General features: G+C 42.8%; 1 protein-coding gene across 8 annotated transcripts in view; it reads right to left on the bottom strand.

Annotated features, from left to right (window-relative positions):
- Positions 1–837: 837 nt before the first annotated feature.
- RECK (reversion inducing cysteine rich protein with kazal motifs) overlaps positions 838–22,000 on the bottom strand; it is an 89,008-nt gene continuing 67,845 nt past the window's right edge. For 6 of the 8 annotated variants that reach the window (XM_021927381.2, XM_021927382.2, XM_021927383.2 and 3 more), the window contains 9 exons: positions 20,442–20,582; positions 18,158–18,346; positions 16,201–16,323; positions 13,986–14,157; positions 9,574–9,766; positions 7,792–8,002; positions 5,725–5,798; positions 4,776–4,931; positions 2,022–3,646 (listed from right to left, as the gene is read on the bottom strand). In XM_021927381.2, coding sequence (XP_021783073.1) covers positions 3,425–3,646; positions 4,776–4,931; positions 5,725–5,798; positions 7,792–8,002; positions 9,574–9,766; positions 13,986–14,157; positions 16,201–16,323; positions 18,158–18,346; positions 20,442–20,582 — 1,481 coding nt within the window. In that variant the 3' untranslated portion in view covers positions 2,022–3,424. Of the gene's footprint in view, positions 1,396–2,021; positions 3,647–4,775; positions 4,932–5,724; positions 5,799–7,791; positions 8,003–9,573; positions 9,767–13,985; positions 14,158–16,200; positions 16,324–18,157; positions 18,347–20,441; positions 20,583–22,000 lie in introns of those variants that run through there. The other 2 variants (XM_017949740.3, XM_009188509.4) reach the window with 2 other exon arrangements.

The following is a 22,000-nucleotide window of genomic DNA, read 5'->3' as shown; positions in this document are numbered from 1 at the left end:
GGCCGTGGCTTCACCTTGACTCCCTGTGTGACCACAGCTTAGCCCCTGTGCTCTCAGTTTCCCTCTGTGTGCGCTGTGGAAATCTGCCCTCCAGCCCCAAGATTGCTGGACTGCCGAAAGGACTGGCTCGTTCCTGGGAATGACCCCTCTGCCTTCACTTTCCCTCAGCTGGCAAAGTGTACAACGCAAGCCTCTTCCGCAGCTGGGAGGCAGGGAAGGAAAGGCCCCTGCAGCAGGGCCTCCTGTCCCTCTGAGAATAAGAGTACTCTCTGTGGGAGTGTGTGGGCCTGACTCCCATCAGCCCAGGGCTGAAAGAGAAGCACTGAATCAAATGAAGTAAAGTGCAGTTTCTTCAGTGACGATCAGTGTTGCTGGTGGGTTTAACTTTCTTCCCACAGTGGACCTGAAAGAGACCCTGGCTGAACTCTAAGGGTGGGGACCAGGCCTAGGGGAACCCTGGCCCCCAGCCTGGCTCAGTTATTGTTTCCTCAGGAGAGTTCAGGATGCTCACAGGACGGAGGGAAGCACTGCCTAATAATGAGATCAGGGGATGGTCTTGAAGGTCTTGTGGCACTGAAGTTTGGGGCACACAATCCTTTGCAGGCTAGAGCTATCTGGGCTGGTCAGTGTAGCTGGAAGGGCAAGGGCAGAGCCTTAGGATGCCACTGTGGCCTGGCATTCAAGCTGGGCACATCGGATCTGCCTTATACCTCCCCACACCACGCCCCTCGCACGTCAGCCCTGCTGTTCTACCCCTGGAACGGACCTGGACTCTGTCGTTTCTGCACCTTTGCTCAAGCTGTACCTCCTACTTAGAATGCCTTTCTCAAAGCCATCTTGCAAAGCCTCCTGATTTCTTCCAGGCCTGGTGCAAACCAACCCTCTTTTCGAGGGCTTGCGTCTTCCCCCTTGTTAGACGCTCTCTCCCCCAGCTCATACCTCCCACGGCAGGTTGCCTGTACAATTTAATCACCTTCTCCAACCTGTCCTGTAAACACCTTGCATTTTTTCTTGAGATGGGTTCTTGCTATGTTGACCAGGCTGGGAACATCTACTTCTCTAATAAAAAATCTTGTCAGTCCTGGCTGTTGTCCTATCCTGAAGAGAAAAGACCTCTATGGTAGACTGTATTATTCAAAATACTTACCGTCCCTCCCCCAACACACACAAAACACCATGGGAAGACTGTACGTCCCCACCCTTTGAGCTCTAGAGTGGCCATGTGACTTGCTTTGGCCAGTAAAACATAGGAAGAAATGACAGCATCACTTCTAAGCAGAGACTTCAGGGCCAGCTTGTGGTCCTCTATGTCTCTTTTCTCCCCTTTGTGAGGACACCGGAATGGGTCTGGAGTGAAGATAGCATCAGGTGTGGCAGCTGACCCACAATGGACATCTGAAGGGAACAAAATAGAAGCCTCTGTTGTAAGCCACTGAAGTTTTGGGGACTTAGCCTAAGCCGATTGGTACCATTTCTCTGGTCCCATCAGCAGCTCTCCACCTCCATGTTCCCATGGTCTCCCTGCCCCAAGTGTACCCTGGAACTGGAACATCAGGACCAGCATGGTGGGGAGAACTGCCTAGTATGCTCCTGGGTCTTGGAAGGCCTGAAGCTCTCTCTGTCCTGAAAGCTGAAACCTGGGTCTTTGTATTTGACTTTGTGTCACTGCCTGCCCTCTGGTCTGACCAACTGTGTCCTAACTGGCCTGCTCTCCCAGGGCCCTTGGCTTGGGATAATAGCACTCTATTACTTTTTTTTTTTTTTTTTGAGACGGGGTCTCACTCTGTCTCAGGTATGAGACAAGTTGGTGTGCAGTGGTGCGATCTCAGCTCACTGCAACCTCCACCTCCCAGATTCAAGCGATTCTCCAGCCTCAGCCTCCCGAGTACATGGGACCACAGACATGTGCCACCACACCCGGCTAATTTCCATGACTTCTCATCCCAGAACAAAGGACACAGCTCACCTAAGAGTGATCAGTGGTTTCATTTTTGAATGTTGACATTGCTTAGAAGCATGCATGATCATATAAAAATTATTTTTATTAAAATAGAAAAGCTTTCCAGTATATTGCATTAAAGACATTTATACAGAAAAAAGGCAATTGCAACAGACATGCTACATCAGCACTGACATATTCTGAAAGCTTTAAGTGCCCATTTTTCAGCAACATTTGGGTATAATACGCATATCCCTATGTATTGCAGAGGGTACATATAATACTGAAAAAATACTTCATGTAAAATCTAAGTTCATGTGCATACACACAAGAAGTATTATATCAAATAGCTTATTTCAAACTGTGAAACACATTCAAAGTATTCAATTTCTTAGACAACATGCAGACATTTTAATACTCAGCTTGACACTTTTAAATATATAAACCACAATTCTTTATACTTCTATATCAAAAAAGAAAGAAAGACAGAACACTTATCTACATTGTGCATATCACAAAAAGCAAATGTGTTTTCACGAACGGAAAGTACTGGGTTAACACACATGATTGTCATTTTACAAATATGGCTATTCACCTTCTTCATAATAAAATAGAAATATAATGTATTATTTACATGAACTACTCATTATTTCACTTTTTGGCAATTATATAAGTAGCAGCAATTGGTTTAAAGATTGATGTTTAAAAACTCTACATTTAACTCGGATGAATACCGATGAATATATATCTGGTTAATATAAAAATTGCATAATGCAAGATGCTTTGATACGATGTCACTTCTCCCTTTCACAAAAGTTATAGACACAAATCTGTGACCAGTGAGCCTGTCGCTTACAACACATAATTATATGAGTGTCATTTAATCAGCTTGCTTTTGCATAAGACAGTAGTTGGGGTTCTGAATTAAATTTCTGTAATTTCATGCAAATTTGCCTGATAATTTACATAATAATTTCAAAGATGCTTTATCTATATTTCATATTATCTAATGGCAGTGGCTCTTCACTGGGACCCCTAGCTTCTAGACAGAGTAGGTCATTATCTGTAAACAAAACAAACGTAATGGGAACCTTAATACTTCAAAAATAACTCTGAAATGAGGTTTGTGAACCTGATAGTAAAGTGAGTCATCTTTGTAAAAAGTGGTCATCTCATTTTCCAGAGATAAATTTGCTTTTGAGTCGGGGGCCCCATCTGATGAGGAAATGGAAATCATGCGGCAGTGGCCTACCAGGAAGACACGTTCTCTGTTCACTAGTATTTGGAACAACACATTTTAACATTTGTAAAAACAAAACAAAAATCCTACTGATATTGGCGAATTAAAAAAAAAATACTGTGTGGTGAATAGAGGTGACATGTGCCTTTCCTTGGCCACTATTCAACTACAAACCAGCAGTCCTGAATGTCTTTCTCAAGGCAGGAGAGTGAGGTGGAGGAACATTCTGCACCTTCCGTGGGCAGTCAGTTATATGTCCAGAGCAAGTACAAGGCAAGGCCCAGGCTGAGGGGAAGGAGGAAGGAGTGGTAAGAAGGCCTGGCCCTGACGCCAGCTGATGGCACACTGCTGGAGACCTGTACCTGGGAAATGATGAGGGCAGAGAGAGGGACATGGGACGCCAAAGTCGGACTGTCAGAGTTGATAAGGGACTCAATCTTCTCTGCTTCTTTATTGCAGGCTTCGATCTGTGAGGAGAAATAAGGTTCTTTTAATATAAAACCACAGAACATTTTCAACGTCAAGCCAGACAAATTCCACATATATCCTGAAAGTAGCGTGGCCTCAGATGGCATTTACTTTCTCTTTGTCCTTCTGTTCTTATCCTAAGTAACATTTATTATAGTTTTAGTTTATTACATAAATGTAGCAGCATTAATGGAAATCAAACCAGAAAAGAAATAATTGGCCGTGTGTGGTGGCTCATGCCTGTAATCTTAGCACTTTGGGAGGCCAAAGTGGGAGGATAGGTTGAGCCTAGGAGTTCGAGACCAGCCTGGGCAATGTAGCAAGACCCCATCTCAAAGAAAAGAAGAAAAAAGAAAAGAGAAAGACAAGAAATAACCCACAATGCCACTGCCCTAATCAATCAACTGTTTTCATTTTTCCACACCTGTTACTCACACCTCTTACCCACATTTAGACTTTATCCTTACATGGTTAATTAGGGTCACAGGGAATACAATTTTAATGTCCATTGAAACATGAAAAGGAAAACAATTGGACTAGATGAGTTTCTAGTGATTCACAGACTGCTTGCATTCATTCCCTTCCCTTGAGCCCTCACTGCCTTTGATGTTGAAACTTGGGTCTATGTGAGTGGGGTTCTACATGTCTCTAGACTGATGAAGAAACAATGGAGCCCACAAGACCAACTCTGATGGGATCTTCCTCCACAGTGGGCACACAGCTCTCAGGAGACTGGAGTCTATTCTGGCTTTATCACTGCATGACTTGCGCCAGTTACTTCCCTGGCTTGGGCCTCAGCTGCCTCGTCTGTACAACGGGTAGATTAGAGACAGTGATTTCTTGGACCCTGTCCAGCTGTGCACACTCCCAGTCGCAGTATCTTAATCCCTCTCCTACCCTGGTGCCTCTGCATCCCACTGTCAAATGTGCACCAGGTCTCAGCCACTGGCAAAGTGCTCAGTCCTTTAGAGATTGCCTTGCTTTTCTCCCTCCTGCCCCGTTGAACTTCCCAAATGCCTCCACTCCCTCACCCATGATCCTTCCTCGGTCCTAGTTTGTAACCACCCCCTCCTAGGTGCACCAAACTTGAAAGTGACAAGATGGCTTCACAACGTGTGCTGAACCCACCTGCAGAGCTTTTGGATAGTGATCGACAGGAACGATCAGGATCACAATTTCTGATTCAATGCTGAAGTATCCAAACACATCACACTGTGGGACAGACACGTGCATGCGGATTTTCTGAAGTATTTCCAGAACTGTTATTGGCTTTTTATTTGTTACCTGGAAAGAGAAAACATGCTATTACCTGAAAAAAAGAAGAATTCCTATGACTGCCTAAGCTCCCTTGCTTTGGGCTGCCAGCTGAGGAGGCTCTTTTGACCACACAGCCCTCAGCGGAAGGCCCAACCGCAGCTTCACTAGGCCAAATTCTGACTCTCTAGTCCACCACAATGGGGTTTTGCTTGACCAAGAAGCTCTGTAGTGAAGATAAATACTCTCACCAGAAACACTTTTTTAAAAAGTGACTGTTCTGAGGTAGAGGTCACAGGGTTTTTAAAAATACAGGTGTAATCAAAATGGGGATAAATCTCTAGGTTGTGGCAAGTGTTGGGTGCAACATTTCTGGAGCCCTGTGATGGTGCAGAAAAGAGAAAGGGCAGAACTATGCAGGGAATGGGCATGGCTCCAGAAGGTCCCCTCAGGAGTCACGGGGACTGGTGTGAGGGGAGGCGACCTCAAAACCACCTGGGCACCCACCAGTCTCTGGCTACCTGGCTCTGCCTGCAGCCCCACCTATGCTTACTGTGCCAGCAGGGACCTTTTCTGAGAAAGGCTCAGGTTGACTGTGATGTGCACAGCCAGGGTGTAGAGGGGAGGAACATGGGCTTGGGAGTCAGCTAGCCTGGGTGCAAACCCTCGTCCTACTGATTAAGGGCTATATGGCCCTGGGAAAGTTGCTTTTCTGAAGATTAGTTTCTTTATCTATGAATGAGGACAACACATTCTACTCTCTAGGATTACTGAGAGGCTTAGCAGTAAGATTTCAATAGCATCTGCATATAAAGCAATTTACCTTGGCAATAGTATCCAGTTTTTCTTTGTCAAATAAAACTCTTAACATCCCAGCACATAATGGGCAACAAGCACCTGTATAACAGAAACCATTTTATGTGTGTTCAGAATTAGAAACAAATAGAATTGAAAATCCTTAGTGAAATGTCCAGCCCTTCATTTTGGGGAGGAGAGTTACAGTGTCCTTCCCAAAGACTGTACCTTTATATAAGTTCCTTGACCAACCTGGGGTCCTCTCATCTCTACATTTACCAAAATCCTTCCTCTACCCCTGCTTTTCATCCTTCACCACTCCTCGGAGTAAGAAGGTTGTGGTGCGGATAGCACAGAGAGAGCTGGCTTTTCAAGAGACCTGGGGACTGATCCTGCTCTACCTCAAAACTCACTATGTGATTCTGGGCAAATGCTTCTGCCGGGCCTTGCTTCCCTGTCTGCAAAACAAGGGAGATGGTGTTTCAGGGGTTCCATGAGTGTTTGATTCAAATTTTGTTTTATTTTTTTTTTGAGACAGAGTCTTGCTCTGTCGCCCAGGCTGGAGTGCAGTGGTGCAATCTCGGCTCACTGCAAGCTCCGCCTCCTGGGTTCAAGGCATTCTCCTGCCTCAGCCTCTGGAGTAGCTGGGACTACAGGCGCCCGCCACCACACCCGGCTAATTTTTTTTGCATTTTTAGTAGAGACAGGGTTTCACCATGTTAGCCAGGATGGTTTGAATCTCCTGACCTCGTGATCCGCCAGCCTCAGCCTCCCAAAGTGCTGGGATTACAGGCGTGAGCCACCATGCCCAGCCGATTCAAATTCAATTTTAAAAATTATTTTAAACTGTTAAAACCCATAACAGTATATGGCATAATCAAATATAATATTATGCCATATTTTAACACAACAGAGATTTAACCAATCCATTAGCAGCCTCTCTACCCTGGGTCCCTCCAATTCCCCTTCATTTCGTGTCATCGTACTTGCTGCCATCTGGTTTAGTGCGGATTTGCATGGCAACTTGTGTTTGGTCTGTCACCTCCCTCAGAACATGGTCTCCAGGAGGAAAAGGGCTTTTTCTTACTGCTGTGTCTCCAGTGCTTAGAGGAGCATCTGGCACATAGTGAAAGCTAAGTAAACATTTGATGAATTAACGGATGGAGGAATGAAGCTGTTAGACTCCAGATTAACCTGTTCTGTGCAGACTTGGAATAAAGTCTCTTCTGCTACTTCTGTTTGACTAAAGAGTGTGAGATTGTAAGGTAAGCTGTTTTAAAAAACGTACTGCTAAAAGCAGTCTGTACGAAACGAAACTTTTCTGATTATATGCAACTAAAACAATTAAATTAGATGCTAAGGCCAATCTAAGACAACAACTGTCTTCTATTTCTCTCACTGTCAAAAGTTTGTGTTCATCAAAACTACTTTATTCATTAATTAGTAATTCATTATCATTAATAAGTAAACTATGCATTTAATAACCCTAATTTTCATAATTGAATACTGCTTTATCTGTTTATATATTGGTGTTTGGTGTAAGATTTAGCTTGAGGCAAGGCTGCTGTATTTTTTTTTTTTTTTTTTGAGACGGAGTCTCGCTCTGTCGCCCAGGCGGGAGTGCAGTGGCCGGATCTCAGCTCACTGCAAGCTCCGCCTCCCAGGTTTACGCCATTCTCCTGCCTCAGCCTCCCGAGTAGCTGGGACTACAGGCGCCCGCCACCTCGCCCGGCTAGTTTTTTGTATTTTTTAGTAGAGACGGGGTTTCACCGTGCTAGCCAGGATGGTCTCGATCTCCTGACCTCGTGATCCGCCCGTCTCGGCCTCCCAAAGTGCTGGGATTACAGGCTTGAGCCACCGCGCCCGGCCTGCTGTATTGTTTTAAAATAGCAGGACACCAGATGATATCTAAGGCAAGCCCTAGTTTTTTAAGGTCAACCCAAAGTAGTGAGTATGATCAGCATAAGAATCTCGTCAAGACTTTCTGAAAAACATAAATGAACTAGTCAGCTCTCTTCTCAATGACTCACTCTCTGGAGGCGGATAAGCAAATCTTCCCAGTCCTCCCCTGTCCACCCCGATACTACCAGCCTACCCGGTGGGATGATGGGCTTGCATCCAGCTGCCGAGAGCGAAGGACACTTGACAGAAGCACACTCAGCAACGGAGCTGTGCTCTGAGAGGACCCCGACGGCCTGGCAGTCCCCATGGTAATCGACCGCCACGCGATCCGAGTAGGCAGCACATACGCTGCTGTAGGTCTCACCATTGTGCCCACAAACGGGCTCGGTTGCTCTGCAAAAGGGCTGGGGCAAACAAATCACATTTAGCCTGGAAATGTCTATGGTGTACCTTTCCCAACCAAGAGTACACAGCATGCTTCCCTATTTTCAGGAAGGAAAAAAGACACAGGTATAAATTATGTGGACCTCTTAAGCTCCTGAGGTGGGCTAAATGCTGGGGCGGGGACAGTGGGGTGGGGAGCAATATGGGTGTCTCCAGATAAACTCAAAGATTACTTTTCTCAGCCTCTCTGGGATCTGGGTGCTCATGTGAAATGATAAGAGATAAAAATCTTCTTTCCTGCCACCTCTCTCTGCTGTACCCAGACTTCTATTAGTATCCCAGAAGTGCCTCTTTGAAGACAACCAGATCAATCTTCATGCAAATGCAGAGGTCTTATCATTTCATGCTGGGTATGGGATAAGGAGAGGGAGGAGTAGAGGGAGCAGTGGGATAGACAGACTCTGGAGCCAACAGGTAGGTCAGGAATAGATGAGAGAAAAATCACAGCCAGGAGGAGGGAACAAGTAGGAGGAGAAGACTGAGAATTCAGGGTAGATGGGATCAATGCAAACGGCACAGAGGCTCTGAGAGAAAACAAGCATGTTTCAGGGAGACATTATGATGGAATTTTTCTAACCATGAAGACCAGAGAACGTGAAGCAATCATCTCAAGTGTTAGTTGGTTGTGGGCAGGAGATGCTGGGCCCAAAGCAGGGCCCCAGGGAGAGGGGCAAGCATAAAATCAGTGGTACATGTGAGAAACCTCAAAAGGAATTGTCCTTTTTTCTTTTCTTTTTTTTTTTAGACGGAGTCTTGCTCTGTTGCCCAGGCTGGAGTGCAATGGCATGATCTCGGCTCACTGCAACCTCTGCCTCCCGGGTTCAAGCAATTCTCCTGCCTCAGCCTCCTGAGTAGCTGGGATTACAGGCGTGTGCTATCATGCCCAGATAATTTTTGTATTTTTAGTAGAGATGGCATTTCACCATGTTGGTCAAACTCCTGACCTTGTGATCCGCCTGCCTCAGCCTCCCAAAGTGCTGGGATTACAGGCGTGAGCCACCGCGCCCGGCCCAGTTTTTTTCCTTAAAACATGAATGCAGATTCCACAAACCTAAAAGACTGAGAGATGAGCTGATGTAAAAAGACATTAAGTCTTAGAGAAAATTTCAATCACTTTTCAGTACCTTGGGAGGTGGGACCAATGTGGGAAGAGTGGGAAAACTTTTCTTGGTTTTTGACTCACATTCTTCCTGCTTTGTTTCTTAGTGAGGGCCCAGAGAACTATGAGAAGAATGATGCTGACCATGCCAGGGGTGTGAAACTTTTAAGTTCTTTTCCTAGGAGTGGGCTGCAAGAAGCCATTCTCTGTTCTTGATTGTACACCAGTTGTGCAAAGGTACACACACTAGCAAGATAGCTTCTGGAGTTAGGAGAAGGAGCCAGTCCTCCTTTTTAGTGGAGGACTGGGTGCTATAGATTTGACAAGATTCACAGAAGACTCTCAGCTGGTCTTACTGTTGATTCATCTGTCAAAGATCATAAACCAATTTTATCCCTAGTGTACTCTGTTTTGTCAGCCAAAGCACTGTACCTGGCAGGGGCCTTTGTAAGAGAGGCTTTTTCCTCTTTGGTATAAAGTGCAGAGATTGTTGTGCTCCATGTGGTCTGTGTCACAAACAGGATCTTGGATCTGGTCACACGCGAGCTGTCTTGGTACACACTCATATTGGCTACATCCAAATTTATCAAAAGTCGTCAGGCAGACCTGTGGTTTGGGTATGCACCTGAAAAAGATGAATGCTGCACCATGAACCAATGTAGGGAGGGACTGTGGTGGGGCTAGCAAAGCACTAGATGAGGCATAGGAGGCTGAAGAGAGAGCAAGACATGAATTGGGGCAGTCCTATCTCCAAAGAGCACATGTAAGTGGGAGAGTCGAGCCTGTATATAAAGCAGGCTAAAAGGTAAAAAAGATGTGCACGAAGCTCGTGGGGATGAGTCATTCTCGTCTGGGGAGCCTGAAGAAAGCATGGGGAGGAGGCAGTGTTCTAGCTGGAGCCTGGGGGGTGAAGGGGGCAGCACGGGCTTGCCAGGCTGAGACAGCAGCCATGAACACAGGTGTGATGCTCAAGGAATGTGGTGCTAGAGAAATGGCAGGTGACCCAGAAGGCAGGAGCCAAGGAGGCACAGACAGACCTATAGCAGAAGGGCCATGATATGAGGCCAACAGACAGGCTAGAGCCTGAGGCTGGAGGCCTTGCATTCAATAACAAATGAAACACTTCCAGGGACTTAACTTCCCGCTTGGCTAATATGAGTCAATCTTAAGAAAAGACCTCACTCTATGTCCTAAAATAATTCAAGTTTTTGTGCCTACAAGACTGAGGAGCTGATACTGGCTGGTTGCAAATGACTGAGAGAATGCCACCATGAAGCTGGTCTTTCCTAGTAAGATGAGGACCTTGCTTCATTCTCAATTCCTGAGCTCCTTCAGAGGGGCTAGGGATGGTGACTCTTTTCTTCTTTAGGCTTTTTTCTGCTTTCCTAATTTTTATAAAGGGTTTACATAACTTTCTATAAGAAGATAAGACCCATGAAAATGTTTAGCTTTCACTGGGTATTTTAAGTACTGAGATATATAAATATTAGTTTATAAAATAAAAGAGGAAGCATACAATAGCTAGTGTTATTTTAATTTCAAAGGAAATGATTTATACTCTTTTTAGGGCTAACCTCCTGCACCAAAATCACTACCACCACCACTATGCATGAAATGGTTTGAAATTACAATGCACTTAGTCATGGTTTTATGGAAATTTAAAATATTTGAAGAGAAATAATGGAAAATAATATTTAGAACTTCATTACCTATTAATATGCAAGGGATGAGAAACAGGACTATCAGGAGAAATTTGGTAATTTTGAGAGAAAAAGCTTGATCAATTTGAGTATATGGAAATAAGAGGATCATAAAAAAAGGTTGAGAATCTGGAGGCAAATAAAAGTAAACGTGAGCAGTACAGAGACTTGATCTGTTTCACTTGTTGCTATGTCCTAATATTTAGAAAAATGCCTGGAACATCAGTAGATACCTGATGGATGAATACAATTCTTTCTTTTTTTAACTATTATTATTATTATTATTTGAGACAGAGTCTTGCTCTGTCACCCGGGCTGGAGGGCAGTGGCATGATCTCAGCTCACTGCAACCTCTGCCTCCCGGGTTCAAGTGATTCTCCTGCCTCAGCCTCCTGAGTAGCCAGAATTACAGGTGTGTGCCACCATGTCTGGCTAATTTTTGTATTTTTAGTAGAGATGGTGCTTCACCATGTTGGCCAGGCTGGTCTTGAACTTCTGGCCTCTGGTCTTGAACTTCTGGCCTCAAGTGATCCACCCACCTCTGCCTCCCAAAGTGCTGGGATTACAGGCGTGAGCCACTGTGCCCAGCCACAATTAATTATTTTTTGAACAGATAATACGAGGCCATGGTGAAACTTAAAAAGTACAAAATGGTACACAGTGAAAAATAGGCCTCCCTTCTACTCTTGTGTCCCAGACACCTAGTTCCCCTTCCTAGAGGAACCACTATTACCAATTTCTTTCTTTTAGTGTTTTTTTTTTTTTTTGAAATGGAGTCTTGCTCTGTCACCCAGGCTGGAGTACAGTGGCATCATCTTGGCTTACTGCAGCCGCTGTCTCCTGGGTTCAAGCGATTCTACTGCCTCAGCCTCCCGAGTAGCTGGGACTACAGCGGGGAGCCACCATGTCCAGCTAATTTTTGGTAGAGACAGGGTTTCACCACATTGCCCGGGCTGGTCTCGAACTCCTGAGCTCAAGCGATCTGCCTGCCTCAGCTTCCCAAAGTGCTGGGATTTCAGGTGTGAGCTATCACTTTCTTATTTATCCTTACAGATATATCTCATGTAAGGATAAGCATTTATATGTGCTGATCCAAAGGGTATGTGCATTTAAAACTGCAAATTTGGCCAAACTACCCTCCACAGAGGATGTAGCAATCCTCCTCCAGCTCCCTCTTGTATGAAAACAGCTATTTCCCTATATTATGTTACTAAACTTTAGCTTTGCCAGTCTGACAGATGAAAAGTGGTATACAATTGTAGTTTTAATTTAATTTACATTTCTCTTAATATGAGGAGGGTTAAGCATTGTGGCAGATTGGCTAGATATTTATCAGATTCACTTCACTTTCTTCCTGGGTATGTATCTAAATTATATCTCCCAGTCTCCCTGGAATTCATTATGGCCAACAGACTGAGTTCTAGACAATGGAATGTGGCTGGAAGTAGTGATGAATGTTACTTTTAGATGTGGCCTATTAAAGCTTCTTAAGAGCAATCCCCACTATCCCCCTTCTCTTATCTGCTGCCCAAATGCAGAAGACCCAGAAGAGGACTGTGAGGCTGTAGGAGAAGACAGAGTCACTATATGGAAGGATCCCATGTCTCTGAATGACCACACGGAAAGCCACCTGCTGAATAAACAAATGGGCTCTATGTAATTATCTACTCTGTGAAATTATTGGTATTTTGGAATTTGAATACAGTTGCTAGAATTACTTACCCTAACAAATAAAAGTACCTTTTCAAATGTTTAAGAACCATTTGGATTTCTTTTTTTTATGTTTATGTCCTTGGTCCATTTTTCTATTAGGTTATTGATCTCTGTCCATTTTGATATTAGGTTGATCTTTCTCAAATTGATTTGCAGGGGCTCTTTATATTACAAGGACATCAGCGCTTTCTCTGCGATATTCCTTCCAGTGTGTCATTTGTCTGTTACCATGCAGAAAATTTTGAGGTTCATGTAACTAATTTTTCAATCTTGTATATATTCAGGAAGGCCTTCCCACTTTGACATTTATTTTTATTGTTTTATTATAAAAGCAGGACAACCTTATTCAGAAAGGCTAGCCAATGGAGAAAACAATGAACAAATATTAAAACAATCCTCAATTCTACCTCCCAACACAACCTGTATTATTCTTTCAGCTTATTTCCTATGCGTTGCATCCTATCTTCTTTCCATATAAACTTTCTTGGATTAGTTTCATTGTATAAACTTTGGCAGATGGATGACTAATTCTTTGCCATTTCTTTTAACACATGAAAAAATCTCCCCCTCCCTCCATATTACACCAGGGTTTTCAGGATGGAGAAGCAGCAATTGCTTAGGAAAGCACTGTGGCATTGGAATGTGTACTGTTCAGGTCATTCAGGTAAGCCAGTAAACACTCTGCTTCCAGAAGGCTGTAACCTAAGGGTCAGCAAGACTCCTGCCCTGGTGGCTGCCACATGCAGAAATCCATCATTAAGGCTGAGGCAACTGTCTTCTGAGCTCAAGTGAGGAAACAGTAGAGAAAGGAGCTCAAAACAAATACTTTCAAATAGTAGTGAAGTTGCATTTCCAGAGATTTCTCATGTCCAACTTCTAAAACGGATGCATATAACTAGAAGAAAATTTCCCTTGACTATCAGGTGACAGCTACTAATAAAAATACACCCTTTCCTCTCATCTCTTCTGCTACCTCTCCTTATGTTACATTTTCTTTTCAGTCTTACAGAACTGCTTTAGTGCCCAACAGACACCATGCTATGGAGATAACATGGAGATAACAATGTTATGGAGATAACATTTCCAGCAGCCACGACTCTTGTTAGTCTGCCTTCACCACCACCACCTTTTCTCTACTGCAAACCTTGCCTGCAATCTCTTACTCATCTTTCTAGATTCAGCTAGGTATCACAATCTCTAGAGGCTCCCCCAGAGCCTTGCCCAGGCTGCATTAACTGCCCTACTTCTGGGCTCCCAAGAGCAGCACCTTATCAAGCAGCTTTACATGGCTCTCTTTCCCTCCAGACTCCAAACTCTTCAGGGCAGAGACGATTTCTTAATTTACCTTTGGGTTTTCACTCTCTGGTATATGGTAGATGCTTTGTAAGTACTAGACTTCAGTTGAATAAAATAAGAAGCCATTTGACTTACCTTTGGTTTTTTTGGCAGGGATTAGGATTACATGGATCCTTTGACATGCATGATCCAAACTCAAACTGATGGTCTTGGAGGCCCACACAGCGAGCAATGCAGGCACTGGGGTAAGTGCGCCCATTCTGCCCACATACGGGGACAAATTGATCTGCACAGTTACAGGGCAGGCCTGAGGAGAGGAAACAGCCTCAAAAATATGTATGTGTATATTTCCCCTCCCCTTATATGTTCCCCTCCCCTTGTATTTCCTTGTTAAGGCAAATCATGAGCAATCATGTGAAGGTCTCATGTTAAAATAGAATTGTAAATTAAGTCAGGAAAAACCTCTCATATCTCTGACAGTGTTTTTAAAGGCAGCAATGCTCTGAATAGCTTGTCTGCAAGATGGCTTTCCTTTGTCCTTTTTATGGCCAGCTAGTTGAGGGCTTCTAGACCTTGATCCCAGATAGAGACCCCTATTAACAAGGCTAGAGGTAGGGAAAGTAAAGCCTGTTTCTCCCGATTTGGCATATAAAATCTAGAATTTAGATGTCTGAAGTCTGGTGTGGGTATTTCTTGAATGTTAAAGGCTCATACCAAGCATAAGAAAGAGTGGGCTGGGCACAGTGGCTCACACCTGTAATCCCAGCACTTTGGGAGGCTGAGGTGGGTGGATCACCTGAGGTCGGGAGTTTGAGACCAGCCTGACCCACATGGAGAAATGCTGTCTCTACTAAAAATACGAAATTAGAAGGGTGTGGTGGTGCATGCCTGTAATTCTAGCTACTTGGGAGGCTGAGGCAGGAGAATCACTTGAACTAAGGAGGCGGAGGCTGCAGTGAGCCGAGATCACGCCATTGCACTCCAGCCTGGGCAACAAGAGGAAAGTTCCTTCTCAGAAAAAAAAAAAAAAAAAGAAAGAGTGAAGGTTGTACGTTCCTTCCACTCTCATGTCCAAGATGGTAACTTAGAAAATTATTGTAATTTTAAGACTTACAAATTGTTATGAACATCTTTCTCTGAGTCACATTTGGAGTGGGACACTGGGTCCCAAGAAATGTGGCACAGTTATGGGTCAGTAAAATTTCCTTAGTCTGTTAGATCAACAGTCATTGACTTAATTTATCCCAGGACACCATGGGCCACACACTATAGGAAACAGGGGTCTTGCTAGTTGTAAAGCTCAACTTCTAAAAACATTTAGACATTAACAAAAAAATAAAAAAAGTCTTCCTTGTAAATCCTTTGCTTATTCTTTATCCCCATATCCCTCTATGGTTTCTCTAAGCAGAATGAATAGTCCTCGCTTGAGCAGGGCAAAGGTTAATAATAAAGGATGATGATAATAAAGCAGTGAAGGCTGGGGTAGAGTTCGTCCTACCTCTACTTCCTTACCAGTCTGCCATTCACTTCTTATTTCTGATCCCCTTTTTATTTCCAATGGGCTGGAAGTACAAGGTTGGTAAATCCTTACTCTCCTCTCCTCCACTTCTCCTCCACCCAGCCCCTACCCCTCTCCGCATGTAATACTAATTCTGGGGAAAGAAGAATCAAGTTGCCACTGCAGCAGCATGAAATGGGGGCAAGGGCAACTACCTAGTAACTTTTAACCCACAACCAAAGGTATTTTAGATCTACGAAAAAGCAGATATCAAGATAAACCAGCAGACTGTGCTGTTGCTATTGGCAACAATAGCTTCACAAGAGGAAAGCATCCCATCTCACTAGCCTTTTCACTTACTTATGTTGGTGTAAGAATAATAAAAGCAGCAAAGCATAGGAAAGTCAAGAAAGTAATATTCTGGGATATTATTGTTTGTGGGAGTCTAGAGGAAGAAGTAAGCTAAGGTAGGCTGAGGAAGAAGGTGCTGAGAAACAAACTGAGAACATGCATGGACATTTTAGATCATAGCGGTAGGGGTAAATGGGGTATTTTATCAGGTAGAAAAGTTCAGTTTAATTAAACCCATTCCAATCACTGGCTCTGTTCTTTTTGACTCATGAAATTCCAGAACATTAGTGCTAAGGGCCCTAAGACACCATTTAGTATAATACCTTCAATTCATAGAGGAAGAAACTAAGATCCAGGGAGGAAAAGCATCTTGCCCTTAGATTCTGTATTGATTTTATTGTGTACACTTGCAGTTAAGACTGGAGAAGCTCCCCTTGAAGGGAAAAATGTGTGCAAAGAAATGATGGCCCCTGAGGACAGACTCTGGGCGATCACAGTCACCTGTGAAGGTACGACGGTCATCTTCTGAACTGTGCTCACTGAGGCAAAGACGGGTAGAACACACCAAATTGCCAGCAAAACAAGAACAGACATTGCAGTCAATACTAAAGGATGTTCCATGACCTGACAGAAAGAGAAAGAAAATGTTGATCTATATCACGCATGGAGAAATAGAGCACATACTACAATTTTAATAGTTCAACAAGTTTTAAAATGGAAATTCCTTTTTTTTTTTTTTTTTTGAGACAGGGTCTCATTCTATAGCCCAGGCTGGAGTGCACTGGTGTGATCCCAGCTCACTGCAACCTCTGCTTCCCAGACTCAGGTGATCCTCCCACCTCAGCTTCCCAAGTAGCTGGGACTATAGGTGTACACCACCACATCTGGATATTTTTCGTATTTTTTGTAGAGACAGGGTTTCACTATGTTGTCCAGGCTGGTCTTGAACGCCTAGGTTCATGCCATCTGCCTGCCCCGGCCTACCAAAGTTCTGGGATAACAAGCCTGAGCCACTGTGCCCAGTCAAACATTCTTGAAAGATGACTTCTGAATGTACCAACTAGAGTAAAATCTGTGGTATTTATATTTTCATACTTGCCTCCTAGTGTATTTCTCCAAGCCCCTGAAGTGCTGGTCTTACCAGGCTGCTCCCTATCCTCTAAGAATGTTTCTGGCTGCCCCTTCTGCTTTGAAAGCTTGTATCTTCAGGGCCAGACCTGATGCCATCTTTGGATCAAAGACTCTCCTGATGCCCTAGCAGGAATGCCCAGCTCCCAGAAGGGCACTTAGTCTGCAACATTTTTTGGCTCAAATTCTCTCATCTTAACACGTAAAGCATGATCTCATCCCTCATCCCGGTTTCAGCTCCATAAGGCACTAGTATGCTCTTTTGTACGGAATAGGTAGTCAGTGAAATGTTACAGAAGGAATGAATCTGTCCTGATATTTTCTGTTATACAAAGTACCTACCTTTACAGTTTAGTCGAGAAGAATATGGATTAAGAGATAAATACCTGACTTGGTCTAAGGCAGAAATTTGAGAGCTAATTTTAGCCAAGAGCACTCTTCTTTTTAATCAAATCTCACACAGAAGAGTAAACCAAATAGCATATAAAAGCTGAACTACTATGGTTGAAGGGGTAGGGGATGGAAGTAGAAATGGGGTAGCAGAGTGAGCTTGTGGGGAGGGAACAGATCCTCAAAAGTGGTGTTTTCTCACAATTGTTTGAAATCATATATTGACACGAACAGCTGTTGGGGCTACAAGCAAAAGATGGTTAAGGAAGCAGTGGAGTCTAAGATTTTTAGGGAAGGTGGTCAAAGTACTTTTTAATGTACTTTTTTCCCAAAAGGAAAGGGGGGTCAAAGTACTTTTTAATGTACTTTTTCCCCAAACTCGTAACAGTGTAGTGCCTGTACCCGCTTGCTGTCCATGATGTCAAAATCTGAGTTTCACTTCTGGTGAAGTGAGGGTGGGGTGGGGTATGCCTGAGGAAAGGGTTGGGGGAAGATTACCTGTGTCCTTTCCTGTGAAGGGTAAGGGATCTGGAGTCAACTAGACCTGGAGCAGAATCCAGCTTTGGTCATTTACTAGCTGGGTGACCTCTTTAAACATCAGTTTCCTCATCTATGCAGTAAGGGTAATACAGGTATTATTGCCTATATCAAAGTGTAACTTGGAGGATTTAATGAGATAATATAAGGCAAGACTTAGCTTTGTGTTTAGCACATGATTAGAATTCAATAAATATTAATTATTATTAGCCATTAGCCCCTTCTTGAAAAGACTTCTAAAGACTTCCTTAGAAGTCCTAGTGCTCTGCATAGTTTGAAAAATACTGCCCTGGAGTATCTGATATGCAGACCTTACTCTTTGGTCAGAATCTATCCAATATTCTTCCTACAAAGTAAAAATAACTAATCTCACATTAAAAACAAAACAGAGCTTAAGACTCACTTTTTCTTTTTCCTCCAACAATACAAGACTTCTGGAGGTCTATACAGTGCATTTCCATACAGTTTTCTAAGAGTCCACTTTGTCCACATGAACAGATTTTATAACAACCAACTTCCCCTGCAGATGATGGCACCTGGATTAGTGTCCCTTGACGGACAATGAAATCAGAAGCTTCTCCCAGTTTGCAACCTGTACAAACAAAAATTAGCTGAGAGAGATGGTACTGTTTTATGACATTGTTTTATAACATTAGATATACACTTGACAAAAGTCTTATAGGTACTAAATCACTATTAAAGATTATGTAATAGAACTTTCATCAAATTAAGGAATTGCTTTGGTTCATTGTCCAAAAGCATACCTCTCAAATGAAAATTCCATATTCTGGAGGATGGTGGTGATTACAGATCTGTACCCCAAAGTTACCTATCATTCAGAATAAAAGTGCTGTAAGATATGTAACTTTTTACTTTTGGAGGCTAGTAAAAAATATTTTAAAATCACAGATATTTAAAAAAATGGAATAGGGAAACTAACAGTATATATATATATATATATATATATATATATATATATTTTTTTTTTTTTTTTTTTTTTTGAGTTGGATTTTTTTTTTTTTCCCCAGGCTGGAGTGCAGTGGCACGATCTTGGCTCAGTGCAACTTCTGCCTCTCAGGTTCAAGTGATTCTTCTGCCTCAGCCTCCCGAGCAGCTGGGAATACAGGCGTGCGCCACCACACCCGGCTAATTTTTGTACCCGAATAATTTTTGTATTTGTAGTAGAGACAGGGTTACACCATACTGGCCAGCCTGGTCTCAAACTCCTGACCTCATGATCCTCCTACCTCAGCCTCCCAAAGTGCTGGGATTACAGGCGTAAGCCACCGCACCTGGCCAGTATTTTTACAATAATATTGTTCAGAAGAACTTTTAGTGATGGAAAATAAGTACACCTTAAATTCAAGGAAAAACTGAATATTTGGGTGGGCTTATGGAAAGCCCATTTTCTATCTTATTATATGATGGGTTTTCTGAGTTTAATGAAACAAGAGGATTCACAGTGCCCCGCCCCTGAATTGAATTCTCTATTTAAATAATATGAAATACAGATGTCACCATTTTAAGTAACTATATCTTATTTTCTTGCCAAAGAAAATACTGATCAACTTATAATGTAAGGGTAAATGGACAGAAAATACTATCTTGAAATTTAAAACCGTCCAACATTTCCAATTTTGACAAGATTTATTACGACTCTATAGCCGATATATTACAGTATTACATATATATTATAGATAATACTTTGAGACATCATGCTTATTTCTTCTTTTGCTTTATTTTACTTTAAAAATATTTTAAGGCCGGGTGCGGTGGCTCATGCCTGTAATCCCAGCACTTTGGGATGCTGAGGTGGGTAGATCACCCGAGGTCAGGAGTTCAAAACCAGCCTTGTCTCTACTAAAAATGCAAAAATTAGCTGGACATGGTGGTGGGTGCCTGTAATCCCAGCTACTTGGGAGGCTGAGGCAGGAGAATTGCTTCAGTTCAGGAGGCGGAGGTTGCAGTGAGCCGAGATAGCGCCATTACACTCTAGCCTGGGTAACAAGAGTGAAACTCTGTCTCCAAAAAAAAAAAAAACAACTTTTAAAAAAATCTTGATTCTAACATGATAAAGAAACATTCTCAATTGGGAAATAGATAAAAAGAAGCAAAATGTTGCAAGAACTATATTCTAAAGGGATTGACAGAAAGATAAAGACTATCAAAATTCCATGGGATAAAAATCCTTCAGCCTTAAAGTTATAAACATTTCAACATAACATTAATCTTTATGGAGATAGCTATACATTCTATTGAATATGCTATTCCTCTATATACTAAAACAAAGAAAAGAAAAAACATGAACAACGTAGAGTATATTTTTTCAAACATTACCACATAGAAGAGAAAGTACAAAAAGCTGGTCTGAGCTTCTTTTCTTTCATAGTCTAGAACCCTGCAACTCATTATAAGAGTGAAGTTTTAGACTGTTATTATTAGTTTACAATTTAAATAACAACTGAAAATTACAAGTGTCTTTTTCTGCTTACATCAATAATGTTTAATGAGAAAATCTCAAACATTATAGAAAAACATAATATAGAACATGAAGTCCCTTATAATCTCACTCCAAAGATAACCCCTATATTACAGAAGGAGCAGGATTGAAAAAAAGAAAGATAGCTCCTATAAAAAAACATTAGCAGCATCTATCCATCCTCTTCTCACACCCACCTACCTCTTACCTTGAACACAAGAGTATGGAAGACAGGGATCTCCAGATGGACATCCTTTTCGGTTTACTTCACAGAGCTCATTGGCAGGGCAAGGATTTGGGTTACAGGGATGAGTTACTTCTTCTACAATGTTACCTAAAGTACTTGGCCCTGAAAAAACCAAAACAGATTAGTTTAACCAACCTAAAAGAGTAAGAGAGAATTGTAAATTATCTGAATTAATTATGGCTGGAATAAATGAAGAGCTCATGAGCATAAAGGCCTGATTCTACCAGGCTATTAAAACACCAAGATTCGGCTGGGCGCGGTGGCTCATGCCTGTAATCCCAGCACTTTGGGAGGCCGAGGTGGGCGGATCACTTCAGGTCAGGAGTTCGAGACCAGCCTGGCTAACATGATGAAACCCCATCTCTACTAAAAATACAAAAAATTAGCCGGGCGTGGTGGCAAGCGCCTGTAATCCTAGTTACTCTGGAGGCTGAGGTGGGAGAATCGCTGGAACCCGGGAGGCGGAGGCTGCAGTGAGCCGAGATGGCACTACTGCACTCCAGCCTGGGAAATAGAGTGAGACTGCACCTCAAAAAAAAAACAAAAAAAACCAAAAACAAAACAAAACAAAAAACACCGAGATTCTTTCATTTGTGAAATGATAAATTTAGCATAAACATACGTTCATTCATTTTTTTTTTATTTATTAGGATCTACAATATTCCAGGCAAGGTTCTAGGTGCTGGAGATACAGTGATGAACAAAATAGACAAGTCTCTAACACAGAGTTTACATCTAGTAGAGAAACAGACAATAAATATACTATGTATGAGCCAGGCACAGTGGCTCACGCCTGTAATCCCAGCACTTTGGGGGCTGAGGCGGGCAGATAACCGGAGGCCAGGAGTTTGAGACCAGCCTGGCCAACATGGTGAAACCCCGTCTCTACTAAAATATAAAAATTAGCTGGGCATGGTAGCGGGTGCCTGTAATCCTAGCTACTCAGGAGGCTGAGGCAGGAGAATTGCTTGAACCCGGGAGGCAGACGTTGCAGTGGGCCGAGATCACATCACTGCACTCCGCTTGGGAGCAGAATGGGACTCTCTTAAAAAAAAATCCAAAAAAACAGAACAAAACAAAAAACCCAAATTCAGCTGGGCGTGGTGGCATGTGCCAGCTAGTTGGGAGGCTAAGGGAGGAGAATGGCCTGAACCCAGGAAGCAGAGTCTGCAATGAGCTGAGATTGCTCTAATGCACAACAGCCTGGGCAACAGAGTCAGACTCCATCTCAAAAAAAAATATATATACACACACACACACACACACACATATGCTATGTATGTATATGTGTATATATAAACAAATAATTAAATCAGAAAATTATAAGTAATAAGTAGTGTCAGGCGATAGAAAGTGATAGGTATATTTTGGATAGGGTAGTCAAATAAGGTGTCTAAGAGGGATAATTTAGCGTGTTTTATCATAAATGAGAATTTATTATGGTAATATATATGGACTCCAAACCATGATTATATTTAACTTCAGAAATCATGGCCAAGGAAGAGTCTCACTTGATATAA

The sequence above is a fragment of the Papio anubis genome, chromosome 13 (genome assembly GCF_008728515.1).
Source record: "Papio anubis isolate 15944 chromosome 13, Panubis1.0, whole genome shotgun sequence".
Classification (NCBI taxonomy): domain Eukaryota; kingdom Metazoa; phylum Chordata; class Mammalia; order Primates; family Cercopithecidae; genus Papio; species Papio anubis.
Note: the sequence above shows the minus strand (reverse complement) of the source record. Positions and strands in the feature narration are given on the sequence as shown.